At 34.1% G+C, this 15,192-nt stretch overlaps 1 protein-coding gene across 6 annotated transcripts; it reads right to left on the bottom strand.

Annotated features, from left to right (window-relative positions):
- Positions 1 to 10,794: 10,794 nt before the first annotated feature.
- Positions 10,795 to 14,951, bottom strand: LOC18431570 (Pentatricopeptide repeat (PPR-like) superfamily protein). Of its 6 annotated transcripts, none has more exons than XR_016049520.1 (3): positions 14,210 to 14,951; positions 13,889 to 14,118; positions 10,795 to 11,607 (listed from the first exon to the last, which is right to left on the bottom strand). XR_016049520.1 is itself a non-coding variant. In XM_088858487.1 (2 exons), the coding sequence occupies exon 2, from the start codon at positions 14,046 to 14,048 to the stop codon at positions 12,756 to 12,758; it is 1,293 nt and encodes a 430-aa protein (XP_088714613.1). In that variant the 5' UTR covers positions 14,049 to 14,118; positions 14,210 to 14,950; the 3' UTR covers positions 10,795 to 12,755. The 6 variants fall into 6 exon arrangements, 4 of the variants coding, with proteins under 4 accessions (XP_088714613.1, XP_006841755.1, XP_088714614.1 ...); XR_016049521.1 differs by having other exon boundaries at positions 13,889 to 14,115; positions 14,210 to 14,907; XM_088858487.1 differs by having other exon boundaries at positions 10,795 to 14,118; positions 14,210 to 14,950.
- Between the last annotated feature and the right edge of the window lie 241 nt (positions 14,952 to 15,192).

The raw sequence follows: 15,192 nt of genomic DNA, 5'->3' as shown, positions 1-15,192 counted from the left end.
GAGATGCAGGTAAGCTATGCATGTACCTTATGGTATCTCTTTTTTGCATCGGAAAATAATACATGATCTATATGGTCACTCTAAAACCATTGATCCCATCATAGGACGGTGATAATCAGTCAGTGGGTCTTATTATACGGAACCTGTCTCTCATATAAACCAGAAAAAGTATTATTTTCAGACCATTTACATTCATTACAAGATGGTCGCAACTATTTTTTGACCGTTAAATGTAACATCTGATGGTTGGGTTGTGGACTTGAAAAGAGTTTTTTTTATGCGGTGTAGTTTCTCTGTGACCATTTACATTCATTTCTCTTTGACGGAATCTTCCTTTTCTACGGCATATTCCCGGACGCAGGAGAATCTCCGATGTTGACTAATATTAAATCATTAAATAACTAATAAAGAGAGGGGTGCAGTTTGTATAGAGTCTAGGCTCTAAACAATCAAATTAAAACCTACTTTCAAATAGTATTGAATAATGTGGTTTTAATACTGAAATCTTTTTGATAGCCTTAAAATACATTTTTACTTTTATTTATAAAGTTTAAAGCTTAAAAAATATTATCGATCGAGAGGTATGAAAACTTGAAAATTGACGGTCCAAAAATACATTATAAAATACACTATCTTCAAAACTTGGAATCCATTTTTTTCTCATACCCATATATCTTGAAGTCAAGATGATCAATTTGACTTATTTGCAAAAGAAAATTTTGAAGTAAGCTCTAATTTGATTATTTAGAGCCTCGGGTCTATAAAAACTTTTCCCCTAAGGGGAAAGCCCAAAATGAGAGGAGAAAATAGGGGAGAGAGAGTGAGACAAAAATGAGAGAGAAAATGACAGTTTCGCTGGCTCAGTATTCCAAGTGGAAGGGATCCATCGTGTGGACCCCAAATCTCGAAGTCAAATTGAATTGAGCAGCCTTGGGCCTAATTTCCTAAAAAATTAGACTTGTTATGGAAGGGTGGGTTTGTATAAGGCTGATGTTCTAAACAATTAAAGTAAGACACACCTTTAAATAATATTGAAAGATGTCTTTTTAGTACCAACAATATTTATGATGATCTAAAAGCTATTTTTATTTTTAATTATAAAATTAAAAGCTTCAAAATAGTGTAAATCAAGGAGATCTACAAACAGTTGAAAATCAACGATCTAAATAATACATTGTAAAATGCACTATTTCTAAGACTTGAAGTCTATTGTGCTTTTTTTTTTTAACCTATATCTTAAAGTTGAGATGATCAACTTGAGGTTTTTCGACTTTTCGGCATAAAAAACAACTCCTAGTGAATATTGAGGTGCGCATTAGTTTGATTGTTTAAGCATATACCAATTTTTTTTTCTTTTTGAAATAACGTTAATACTTCTCAAAGTTTGTACATATAAGAGGCTTTCATTATTTGTAAAAGTTATTTTATTTTGAATTTTGTGTAAAGTCATTTTACCGTGGCTTATGTGCAGCTAATTGAAAAACTCAAAGCGTAAAGCAAAAAGGAAAATGCGGCCACTAACTCAGATGAACATATGAGCCCAATATTGAATATGAGCCAATTTGACAGTCACGATTTCATTTTGTTTTTTAGATTTTATTTTTTTTATACAAATCAAAATAACTTGAAATTTTAGGCATTCATTTTTCTCATCAATGCGCACCAAATAAAAATATTTAAAAAATAATTTATAATAAATAAATTAATCAAAATACCCCAAAACTTTCAGGGGTATTTTGATCAATTTATTTCTTATAAATTATTTTTTTGATATTTTTATTAGATTATCAAAATTTTGAAGAACGTACACCTAAAATTTCAAGTAATTTAAATCTGTAAACAAAACATTAAAATTCAAATACGAAATGAGGTCGTGACCGTCAAATTGGCCTAGATTCAATTTGAGCCATTAAGCTCATATACACTCATATGTTCATATGAACTAGTGGGCTAATCTCAGCATTTTCCAAGCAAAAATATTAAGGACATCTTTTTCACGTTTGGTATGGACTTTGGAGCCATGTGTTGCACAATTTATATAATATAAAATAAGCTAAAAGATTTCCTATAAAATATGAAGCGATGCACACATGCCCAAAAGTTTGGAGAGTGAAATCCGAGTTATACTATATTTTTTTGTCATATAGAATATGTTGGAAATATGGTCTTTCAGCCTCTTTTCTCTTGAGAATTTATTTTTCAATAATGGTATAAAAGCTCTATTATATGGTATATGTGAAATCTCATGTGGTTGACATGAGGTAATGCCATATATTAGGATCCATTTTAAAGCTTTTATAGGATGTTGCATTGGAGGGAAAACCCAGTATCACTAAAGGAAAAACCCAATGATATGTTTGGATTCTTTGTAAGAATTGTTTTTCTATAATATAATTGTACAATATTATTTAATTTCTAAATATCTTTTTATCAAATTGTAGGAATGCTTGGATGACATTTTACTATCTGAGTCATTGGTGCACTAATGATAGATTTAGCTCATTACATAGGATTAACAGTTTGGTGGCAACATGTTAATCGTAATTAACTGTACTTAAGGGAATTAAGGCAGGAGTTATACTTGGATCTCAACTCCTATAGACCATGAATACGAGAGTTACAAACTAAATGGTTCTCTATAAAAAATATGTTAATCCGTCAAGTAAAGATAAGAGAGAGAAGGATGAAAATAAGACATCTAAGTTGAATGTGATTCACTAGAGATGACTTTCAAGGTAGCCTATCACCGGATGGCTTGGTCTATAGGTTTTGGTATAGAACCTTAATTCTTTTATGTGATTTAATAATAGATCCGAGTAAATTGTTTATCGATTGTATTTATTTATTTGTTGATTTTTTTTATTGAGTCTAACATAACATGCCTTTAGTGAAGTATCATCGGCATACATGATATACACTTTTATACAGTGTTGTCAAATTCACGATTTGCAAAGCTTGGTGTTGCCATTTCGATTAGGTTCAGACCTCTTCAGGCTACTTCGGTCAGATTTAGATATACTTGGGCCAGCAGAAAATTACCTATATAAAAGTATTTTTTTTAATTTTTTTATTATTTATATATATTTTATATATAAATATTTAATTTATTTATATTAAATTAAAAATATAATTCGAAGTCTTCCCCGAAAGCACATAATCACTTTCAGGTTGCTTTCTTATTTTGCCAACAAGGAAGCAGTCGCATGTAGCGGGATAGTTTCAGTTTGCTTTTATTAATATTTTCCTTTAGAAATGTTTCTCATTGACAAAGATGGTTGCCTGTACACGTCTATGTCGCAACCATCATAGTATTTTATTTCATGTACCTTTCATTTACCTACCTGATCATAAATAAATGGGTGCAGTTGGCATTTGGAAGCATCCGTAGCCGTAAAGATAAGATGCGCCTTAAAATTTTATCATGGTATATGATTTTGATGTGAAATGTTTTTAGGATTATCTCAAAATCTATTTTTATGTCTACTTATAAAATTTTAAATTTAAAAAATGGTTAAAATCAAATGGATATATAAACATATGAAAATCTTGAAAATGGACGATGTAGATAATATGTTGTAAAATATACTATTTTTGAGACTTAAAATCTTTTTAATTTTCATGGTCATGCATCTTGATGTCCAGATGATCAATCAAAGGGTTATTCAACATTAAAACTATCTTTTTCCCATGGATTTTTGAGGTGCGTTAAACTTTTTTTTAAATAAATATATACATATAAACTAAGAAAAAGCACGCGCATGGTTAAATGTATGTACCATCAAATAAAAAATTATAAAATTCTCTACATACCAAAGATAAAAAAAGGAAAAAGTTTATATAGAGCCTAGGCTCTAAACAATCAAATTAAAGCCTATCTCAAAAATTTCACTAGAAGAATTTGTTTTGATGTCCAAATATCCTCATATTGATCATCTCGACATCAAGATGCATGAACTTGAGAAAAAATGTATTTCAAATTTTGGAAATAGTGCATCAAACAATGCATTTTCTGACCATATTCAAGTTTTCATAGATCTGCTTGATTTACACTACTTTTAAAGCTTTAAATTTTATAATTAAAGATGAAATATATTTTAAGGCTAGTCCAAGATTTCCAATTTTGAAACCATATTTCTTGACGCTATTTGAAGGTGGGTTCTAATTTGATTATTTAGAGCCTCGGCTCTATACAAACCGCACCCATAAAAAATACATATAAATGGACGCAATCACTTCAATTTGATTAACTAATAGGAAAATTTACTAAGGTCACGAAGTATTAGTACGGAACATATACTTATAAATTTCAAATCTAATTTAAAATTATTTAAATTTTTTAATTAAAAATATGAAACTTCTTAAATTTTTTTAAAATAATTCCTAGGTTCAGGAATTTACAAATAAGAAGTTTAATAGACATTCGGAAACACTAAGCCAAATCTCTCCAAATTTATTTAAAAGAAGCAAACCTTCAAACGAAAAATCAAAAAATTCTCCAGATATAAACATATTAAAAAATAACAAAACATATAAATAAGCACAATGGTCATTTCAATTTGATCAATTAATAGGAAATGTCAGTAAGGTTATGAAGTATTACTATTGATCATCTACTTACGAAGTGAAAATATAATTTAAAATTATAAATTTTATCATTAAAAATATGTAATTTCTTAAAAGTTTTAAAAATAATTCCAAAGTATAGACACATTGGGAAATAAAAAGCGAAACCTCTCCAAAATTCTTTAAAAGAAACTTTTGTTCGTAAAAAATAAAAATGAAGAACAAGCCATTAAAAACTTTGAAGCATATTTTGTTACTAAATAAGTATGAAAATTTTAAAACTTGGTTTTGTCTTTGTAATTTATATAAATATTTTAAAATGGTTAAAAAATTCTAAAATTTTAGTCATAGACAATTTTTAAGGGCATGAATTTTGTAAATATTTATTTAAGCTCTTGAATTCTAAAATTCAATCATAAACAAAATTTACAGCTCTTGAAAAGAAAACCAACCTCGTAACATATAAAAGTTAAAAATTCTTTAAAAATTCTTTTTTTCGTAAAAATCCATGCAATCTTTTAGTGAATTTAAAAATTCTTAACTAAAAGCTTTGAAATGTAGTCATTAGTAAGCTTTTGATGCACAAAAATTTATGAATAATTAAAGAAGTTGTAAATAAAATAAAAGAAAATTGAGATCAAATTTCAGGGTATGGTAATCATGGGGACGAATTAATTGAATATAGAGTGCAAGAACATGGAAAAAAAACCCCAATTACAATAACATGTAAGTAATAAATAAAATTAGAAGAGACAATATTACAAGAGAGGGAAAATAATGAGAGCATAGAGAAAAAAAGGTAGATGCATTCAAATGATTAGGGCGACAATGTAGAACACATAGAGAGCTTGGAAAGAGCTAGGGTTTTAAGGCCATTTCCGCCTGCAAGCCCTCAACGCCCGTCACCGTCCAACTACCGCTTGCAAGCCCTCATCGCTAGCCACCGTCCAACCACTGCTAGTACCCAACGCCCCCAGCAACTGCCTTCAAGCTGCTGCTCTAGTCTGTGGCTTCAACCATCATTTGAAAAGAGAGAGACTTCAGGCTTTCTGTTTGGTGAGAGTGGTCATTAAAGACTTTATGAGTGCTTGTAAAATGAAAATGTATAGTGGAACGTAAACTTAATAGGAGTGTGGTTTCTTGTAGATCATACTAAACAAATAATGTCTACTAATACTTGACCATGCTTGACATGCTAGGTCGGTCTGGTTGAGGAAAACTCATGTTGTCTCAACTCTGAGAATTGTACCGATGAGGGTTATATGAGTTATTCAGTTGAAGTATGCCTAGATGAGTGAGCCGAGGGACTGTGTGACCTTTCTGTGTGATGAAGGCCTTGAGCGACAGGGTCAAAACCTCATCAATTGTTCCATCACACGAAATGTACGTCGATAGCCGTTTTCGAGAAAGCATACCACCTTTTAGAGTGAAGCATGTGCATGTACGAGAGATACCCATGTGCATCATCGAGCCATGGTTGTATCAAGGTTATGATGACCTTTGTGTTTCGTCTCCAGGCGCATACTTGAAATCCATATACTGGGATTACGACCCCTTGCCCATTGGCTAGACTTTGATGACCCACTAATGATCCCATGCATAGACTGTGGGTCATGGGCAACGCTAAAGCATGTGTGGTTCGTAGTTCGCGGTTGGACATGGAGTGCCCCCAGTGGATATTTTCCTAGACCATACGAATCATTTTTCCATCAATATTTTAATTTTTTTATTTTAATTCTATTTTATTTTAGAATTGTTATTTGAAAATTTTTAAATCTCTGAATATTTTATTTATCAAATTTGGATTTATAAAATAGATATATTGATTTTATAATAATTTAAATATTCAAATAATGATTTTGTGTATTTCTAAAATTATAAAAATAACTTAACATATATGGGAGCCCCGAGAAGTCTTTTGGGCCCACTATTGCATGTTGGGTGGGGCTCATTATGTGCCACCATGGGTGGCACGCCCCACCTATGTCATCTTTTTTATTTGGTGTTCAAGCTTTGAAGCTTGAAAGAATGATTTGTGTTACTTTGGAAAGTTTGAAGCCTTGAGGAATATTTGATTAATATTTTGGAATGTGTGAGAAGGCTTATGGATAAATGTAAAAAAAGATAATATTATGATATGTTAATTTTTTATTTAAATTAATCGATAGAAAAATGGTTTACGAAGTAGGGGATAATGGTCTAGCATATTCCATAAAATGTTGATGACCTATCTATAGAATGGAGAGTTCAGATCTCTCATCCCACAAGTCACCCAAGGTCGATGATTCATATTCAATCTCATGTGAGTGGTAAGCCAAAAAAAACTCTAAGAAATCTAATCCTATTCAAGCACTATAAAAATAGATTGATCTCTACCCAAATCTCTACACCTTATCTCTTGCCACAACTTTCCTCTGTCTCTCAACCATTTAAAGGGGGCATGCCCCACTCTAAGGAAAATCTCTCTCTCTCTCTCTCTCTCTCTCTCTCTTCAGAAAGTTTTTCTCTCTCGCTCAAGAGACACGCCCAACTCTCTCATCTTTGATCTTTCATCTCATGGTGGTTTTCTTTACTCTCTCATGATATCTCTCATATTTTCTCATGATATCTCATATCTCTTTTAGGGTTTTAGATTATAGGGTTGTGGTAGAAAAGATAAGCATTTCTCTCAAACTAGGTTGCTAAGGGGATTCACATAAGGGTTTGAGATTTGTGATAAAGGGGTTCATGTTTCACTATCCAAACTTGCTCTCTCGGTTGAGATTGAACGTTGACCATTAAATCCTGTGCCATTAGAAGGTAGTGACTCAGTGGTATAGGGTGCAAGAATCCCGGTTGAGGTAATCTCTGACACCCTTTTTTGTTTCTGCCATAATTATTTATTATATTTTTTATTCCCGAACATTGGTCGTGTCTTTACTTTGTTAATAAGAAGTGTGGTTTTGAATGGCTTCAAGTTCTTGAGATCCTATTATATTTTTTTATTTTATTTTATTTAAAGTTTTTATATTGCAACAGGACTTCTTGTGAGTGATCTAGACGGTGAAGAAAAGAAAAGAATTTAAAAAAGAAAGAAAAAATTCACTATATACGTTGCCTAGATCACACGTGTCCTTCTTTCTCTTCCTGCATCAACCTTCTGGCGGCCCTGCATCAACCTCTTGCGACCTATAACAACCTTTCGGTTACTAGCAGTAACCTCCAACGACTAGCAACAACCTCCGGCGACCAATATTGTCTTTCTCTCATCTTTTTTCCAGTAACTTCCTTGCCTCCCGACATCCTTTTTCTTGGTCCTCTTTTTATGGGATAAGATCTGAGCTTCCATCATCAGATCTGACGTTTTTCCTTCATAGGCTACACTTTTTTCGTGAATTTGTGTCTCTCTTTCTCTCTATTCTTCTATGCTCTCTAATTCTTTTTTGCTTTCTGGTCTCTCTTATTCTTTTCCTTTCCATTTCTCTTTTGTTTTTTGGTGTCTTCATATTTTTTTCTTCCTTCTTCCCTTTGACGACCTTGTTCTCTATCCTGTGCTTATTTGTGCTTGCTCCTTGATTTGTGCTGTTTTGGTGCTCTACATTTCTTTTTTCATTCTACTTTCTCTCATTTTTCTTCTCTAGTTTTTTTTCCTGCATTTTGCCTAGTTTGTTCCTTTTTCTTTCTTTTTCGCTGCTCTCTCCTTTTCTTCCTTAGTTTTTTGTTTTCTCGACCCCTTTCTTTGCATATATTTTAGGAGCCCACTTCCTTTCGGTTTTTAGGGAAGTGATGTTTACCACAATTGTATTGCATTTAATCAAAAGAAGTGTTGCTTGCCACATTTTAGTTCCAAAGACAAGTAGCTCATGCTGTTAGTCATCAATAGTCTTGAAACAATAAAATACGAAAAAGTCTTGAAACAGCTAAAGGCTAGGAGTGATTGTTACCTCGTATCAATAATAATAAATTTCATAGTATACAATCCCATAAAATAATGAATAAGAAGTTTCTTTGTTATCCTAAGTTGCAAATTTTTCTTCCAAGTGAGTTCCATAGGTAGGCTTGAGGGATAACATATCATACAACCGGTCACCGAAAGTATGGAGAATAATTCCTCAGCACATGTAAATCGTCGTGTTCCCACTTTACTTTCTCATTATTATTCACCTCTTCTCCACTGGACTCATCAACAATGGTGGTATAAGTAATTGATAATACATATAACAGTTTTTGAGATCTTAACATAAACAGTTTGATGAACTATTAGCTTTAAATTGTTGAATACAACTGGTACTTTGAAAAATACGAAATCAACCAACAATAATAATTTACAAAAACATTAAGTATAAAAAATAACATAGTAATCTTAGTGTTTAATTGGACTTCAGGCACAAAATTTGCCCTTTTAAAGGTAATTTTTGTCCCCTATGGATTTGTAACCGGCTCTACCGCCTACATGATGCAACAGGCCCAATAAAATACTAGTTATACAATTAAAGCATAGCCAGAATGCTTAAAAACTTGACTCAAATGTCCAATAATAAAAAATAAAAATAGAATATTAATAAAAAGCTTAAATACTACTGGTTGAAGCAATCCCTCTTTTCAGAAAATATGCTTTCTCCTTTTAGAGATTTTTTTTTTTGACAAGAGTACTTAGCTTTTAATGATATAAAAAAGAGAGAAATTTATTGCTCAAATTAAAACATCGGAAATAACAACAAGATCAAGACTTCCTCCTTTCTTAGCCATATCAATAACAACCTCATTAGCCTCCTTGAAAATATGTTAGAAAGAAACAACCAACGAGGAAACAACGTTCATCACTTGCAGCCACATTTATCTTAGACGCTAGGGGTTTAGAGGCGCAAGTGCACCAATTTACGATATTCAAATAATCTCCTTCCAAAATCGCTGCATTTCCCAACCCCTTCTCTTTCCAAACCAGGATACCTTGTAAAAGCGCCGCTAACTCTGCATGATTTGCAGTAGCCACACCACACGGTCCAACATAACATAAAACAATATTACCGATGTGGTCTCCATAGTCTACCAGGTTTCCAAGGGAAGAACCATCAAAATTAATCTTCAAACTTCCAAATTTTGGTGGTGACCATCTTAACCTTTTAGAGAATTTCTTTCCTCAAACAATTAAAAACATAATAACCAAGACAATGTAGAAAATAAGTGAATGAATACGAGCAAATTCTAAAATAAAATAGACTCTTTAAAAGACTTTTGGGAATATATAGAGGGGAAAGCTTTCTATGTTCCCCTTACAACATAGAAGTTCTATCCTCCCCCTTATCCAACCGTCCATATTTTAATGGAGGGCTACGATTGCCCCAATCGCAATATCACGTTTCTACTCTGTTTTATTTTTAAGTTTTTTTTCTATAAACTCTTTTGACACCAAATTTTGGACATCCATTCCTCTATTAAACTCGCACTAACGAAAAATATAAAAAAAATATTTTCAATAAAATAAAATAACCAAAATACCCCTTGAAAATTTCAAGGGGTATTTTAGTCATTATGTTTTATCGAAAAATTATTGTTAATATTTTTTATAGGTGCACCCCAATGAGAAGATAGCACATACCAAATTTCATATTCAAAAATTTTTTATTAAAAAAACTAAAAATAAAATACTTTAAGACGTCGGATCTAAGATCAAATGGTGAGTGGCTCTCTTGATAAAAAATGGACGGCTGGATGGTAGCCGGAAGATAGAACTTCTATGTTGCAGGGGGAACATAGAAAGCTTTCCCTGTATAGAGTATGTGTTCAAATATGTATTTACATGTCCTTCTGGTCAGGCTATTTACAGAGGGGAAAAATTTACATAGAGCCAAGGATCTAAAAAATCAAATTAGAGCCTACTTCAAAAATTTCACTAGAAGAGGTTGTTTTGATTCCCAAATATCCCATGAGAAAAAAAAATGAATTTCATGTTTTGGAAATAGTGCATCTGGTAATGCATTTTTGGACCGTTAGTTTTTAAGTTATTAAAGTTTTCATAAGTTATTCAAGTTTTCATAGATTTGCTCGATCTACTCTATTTTTGAAACTTTAAATTTTATAATTAAAGATGAAAATATATTGTAAAGCGAGTCAAAGATTTTAAATATTGAAACCATATTTCTTGACATTATTTGAAGATGGGCTCTAATTTGATTGTTTATAGCCTCGGCTCTATACAAACCGCACCCCGCCAGATCCTTCCAAGAAATGTCTTTTTCATTCAGAAGGCTCTTTTATGTTAGCTCAAAATTTCATTAATGCTTCCAAACAAGATGTACAACAAGACGATGTACAAATTGCACAATAACACCATATACTCATAACAGATACAATTAACGTGTACCTCCGAACCCCAAGCTTCAATGACCTGTAACTTATTGATTCCTGTTAAAAATGACCTCCTTTTACCAAATGCCATTTTCCACTTCATCAAGCAGTGAGAGTCGATGCTCCGAGCCTGAAGAGCAGCTTATTACATTAGTCGAGTTGCCTTCCATTTTTATGTAACTGTGGCTAAACATATTTGACGTCATGCATGAATTCAACTTAAATTGGTGGTACACACAACTGAGAAAGTCATAAGGACTTGCCCATCCTCATTTCTAAGAATGCACCCCCAATCCCCACAGGCAAGGGATTAACTTGAGAGCCAGAATTAAAGTTAAGCATCACCTAGCATGCTGTGGTGGCTGTTATCTACTTGATTTATGAGTATTGCTCATGCTCATGGCACCATTCCTCATGCTACACAATATTGCATTTGTCCCACTATGCTACAGTCACCACAGCACCAGAATTAGCCCCTTTCTGTAGCATGACATCAGCTCGGACAATAACATGCCTTGCCAAACCCGCAGCATTTCAAATTTTGAAAGAAGCGAAGACCAGAGTAGCCTCGAGAATGTGCAGGGTAGAAACTGGTCATTGGTTTCCTCATCCTTGTTGCATAAAATGCAAAATTGGCAATTGTTGGAGCTCTGTTCCTTCGCTGCTCAATTGTCAGGTTCATATTTTCATCAAAGCAATCCAGAAACTGCTTGAACCCTACAAAGAACCAGCAACATCCATATGATTTCACTAGATAGAATGAGCTTGGATTCCCTTGCAGCACTTACCACTTTTAATCATCTAAATTTTCAACACTTCTTATGCATTCACTACAACTATCTGATATTTTACCTACCAAAATTTAACTAAAGCAATAAATCGCAACTAAAATATCCATTCAGGCATGCATACAAATTGACCAAGTCACTCCACAACACTAAAGGAAATACCAGACAAACCAAAAGTCTGAGCCTGCTTAAAAATTCCATCTCATTCCTATCATGCAAAATGTTCTGAAAACGTCTTTAGAAATCTCAAAAGAACCAATACATTTTTGTGAACTCATAACCGTCATCTTTCTGCAGAATTGCACTCAAATAATTGATTGTTTTGTAATAGATTCTTATAATTATAACAGACATGCGATCAATCTAAGCTCGTCCTTAGTTTTGCCACTAGCATCTTTAACAAAGCTCATATGGTATAAGAACCTTCAACTTGGCCGAGTCTCTTTCCTGTGCTCCCTGCATCAGTCTTCAGGCAAGTTGACATGCTTAATGACAGCTTTTATGAATTGTGAATGATCAAGAATAGAATAGCACAGCATTCATAACATGAATTACTCTCAACACTCAGATATCAAATTAGGCAAGGCCAGCTTATAAAAGTGGCAGTAATATTCTTGCATTCATAACATGAATTACTCTTAACACTCAGATATCAAATTAAGCACGGCCAGCTTACAACAGTGGCAGTAATATTCTTTCTTCCAGTGCTACTCCTTGCCCTGAAGTACATGATTGATGCTGGGCACCTATACCACGTCTCTCATCTCCACATTGAATCCACATTGAATCCCATTATCTTAGTGTAAATTGCTCTCTTTCCCTCCCTTCCTCCCCTTCTTCCCTCCTTTCCCTCCCTCCCTCTCCATGCCCCCTCAACCCCCCCACATACACCTCCCTCTTCTCTCTCTCTCTCTCTCCCCTTATTCAGGCACTTGCTATGTGCCTAATGCTTTATGATCCTCCGGCAACAATTTGCTCTCTAATTTGTAAATCATCAAGAATTAGTTAGTAAGTTGGTATTCATATTCCAACTGGAAGTCAAATAAAGCAATGAATGATTATTAGATCGAGAAAGTGCTATCCTTTCTTCCAACACCATTCTTCACTATGGATCACATGGGTCATGTTTGGCACATATCCCACCTCTCTCATCTCTACATCCAATCTCCTTATCTCTGTGTAAATCGTATCTTTTAGAGGATGGGAATCATCATAAGCAAGGAAAGAATGCACTTTGTTCTTAACTTCAATCCAACTTCTCCCTGGCATCTTCTTGATCCCTCTCTCTTTCATCCAATTCCTCACAACTGAAACCTCACCCCACCTCCCAAAAGCCGCATACACATTTGACAAAAGAACATACGTCAAATGGTATTTCGGATCCAATTCTATCATTCTCTTTGCTACTCGCTCTGATATTCTTAAGTTCGAATATGAGGTACAAGCACCTAGCAAAACTGCCCAAAGAGAAGCATCATCCTTAAAATTTGATCTCTCTATCAGATCCTCAGCTTCTTCTAAGAGACCAGCCCTGCCTAAGAGGTCGACCATGCAAGCACAATGCTCTAACCCATGATCGATTCCATGTTTCTCTGTCATAGAGTGAAAGAGGTGCCGACCACCCTCAAGCAAGCCTGAGTGGCCACAACCAAATAGAGCCCCGATAAAGGTGACATAATCAGGGGAAATTCCAGAATTTATCATCTCATCAAACAAACCCAAAGCCTCTTTTCCCTTACCATTCTGAGCGAACCCACATATCATTGCATTCCATACTACAATATTCTTATGTTTAGTTTCATCGAATATTAATTTCGCTTCTCGAATGCACCCACATTCTGAATACATATCGATTAGAGCTGACTCTACAACTACATTATCACACCCTTCAATTCTTAGGAATCGAGCGTGGACCTCTTTGCCTTGCCTCAAAGCCGATAGGCTTGAACAGGCTCTAAGTACTGTACCAAGTCCATAACTATCACCACCCATTCCTTCATTTTGCATCCTCCGAAAGAGAGCTAGAGCCTCTTCTCCGTAACCATTTTGGCAGTACCCATTGAGCAAAGCACACCAAGTGACTGAGTTTCTAAAATTCATGTCATCAAATACTTTGTGCGCGAAATCCATGAAACCACATTTACCATACATATCAATAATACTGCTAAGAATCACAACATTCATTTCATATCCTATTATAATGAACTTACTGTGAATTTGCTTGCCTTGCTTGATCAATCCTAGATTACCGCAAGCTGCAATTGCAGTGCCAAAAGTAAACCCATCTGGTTTAACATTTGGACTCCTTTGCATTAGCATAAAGAGCTCTAGTGCTTCTTTGAATTGATTGTTTTGAGTGTATGAAGCCATGAGAGAGGTCCAGCAAATTGTATCTCTTTGCTCCCTTTCATCAAACACTTTGCGAGCCTCTTCGAAGCTGCTGCATTTACCATACATATCGATAAGAGCACTAGTGATAACACAATTAGACTCAAAACCTTTCTCGCTAACCATCTCATGAAAGAGTTTACCTCGCTCTAGATTACCCATCTCTCCACAGGCCTTGATCAAAGAAGACAGCGTGTACTCGTTGGGCTCGACACCTTGTTCTTCCATTTCAGAGTACAATTCAAAAGCTCTTTTGGGTTCGTTAGCTCGAACATAGCTCGAAATCATCGAGGTCCAAGTGACCACATCTTTTAAAGCGAGAAAGTCGAAAACCCGTCTCGTTTCAGATATTTCAGAGCACTTGAAGTGCAATGCTAAGAGACTATTTGATATGTAGCGATCGGAGTCGATACCCAGTTTGATAATGTGAGAATGGAGTGCATTTCCTTGTCGTAGAGAGAGGTTTTTTGCGCATGCTTGTAAAAGAGAGGCGTAGATTATGGGTTTCTTGGCAATTTTAAGAGGGTTTAACGAGCGCAGAAGCTTCAGAGATTGAGAAAGAAAGCCTGATTTGCAGAGGTCGATGATTTCGAGAACTAAAGAATTCGGGTCGCTGGTGTTGATTGAGGTGGTGTAATGGCGATGGAAGAGTGATCTCATTTACAATGAAAGGACTTAATGTTATTTGGTTACAGAGAAAATTAATCTCTTTCAAAAAAAATTAATCTCGTCTAATATAACATTGGGATGAAGGTGAGGATGGAAATGAAGAGTTGCCAGTCTCAACCTTAGAACAGTAGCTGATTCAATTTTTTTGGTTTGTTTGGTGAGGATTGTATCGTTGTATTTACTTTTGAAAAAAAGTTTGTATAAGCCTAGGCTCTAAACAATCAAATTAGAGCCTACTTAAAAAAATTTTACTAGGTTGTTTTGATGCCTAAATACCCTCAAATTGATCATCAAGATGCATAGATATGAGAAAAAAAATAGATTTCAAGTTTTGGAAATAGTGCATCTTGTAATGTATTTTTGGACCGTCAATTTTCAAACTTTTCAATTTTTCATTGATCTGCTTGATCTACACTATTTTTGAAACTTTAATTTTATGATTAAAGATAAAAATATA

The sequence above is a fragment of the Amborella trichopoda genome, chromosome 2 (genome assembly GCF_054954075.1).
Source record: "Amborella trichopoda isolate Santa Cruz 75 chromosome 2, AtrichopodaSantaCruz75HAP2 v2.0, whole genome shotgun sequence".
Taxonomy (NCBI): Eukaryota; Viridiplantae; Streptophyta; class Magnoliopsida; order Amborellales; family Amborellaceae; genus Amborella; species Amborella trichopoda.
The sequence above is the reverse complement of the archived record's forward strand: the minus strand, read 5'-3'. Positions and strand labels throughout refer to the sequence as shown.

Excerpts from the sequence above, each read along its gene's own strand:
- LOC18431570 (XM_006841692.3), bottom strand. The coding sequence starts at position 14,726 with ATGAGATCACTCTTCCATCGCCATTACACCACCTCAATCAACACCAGC.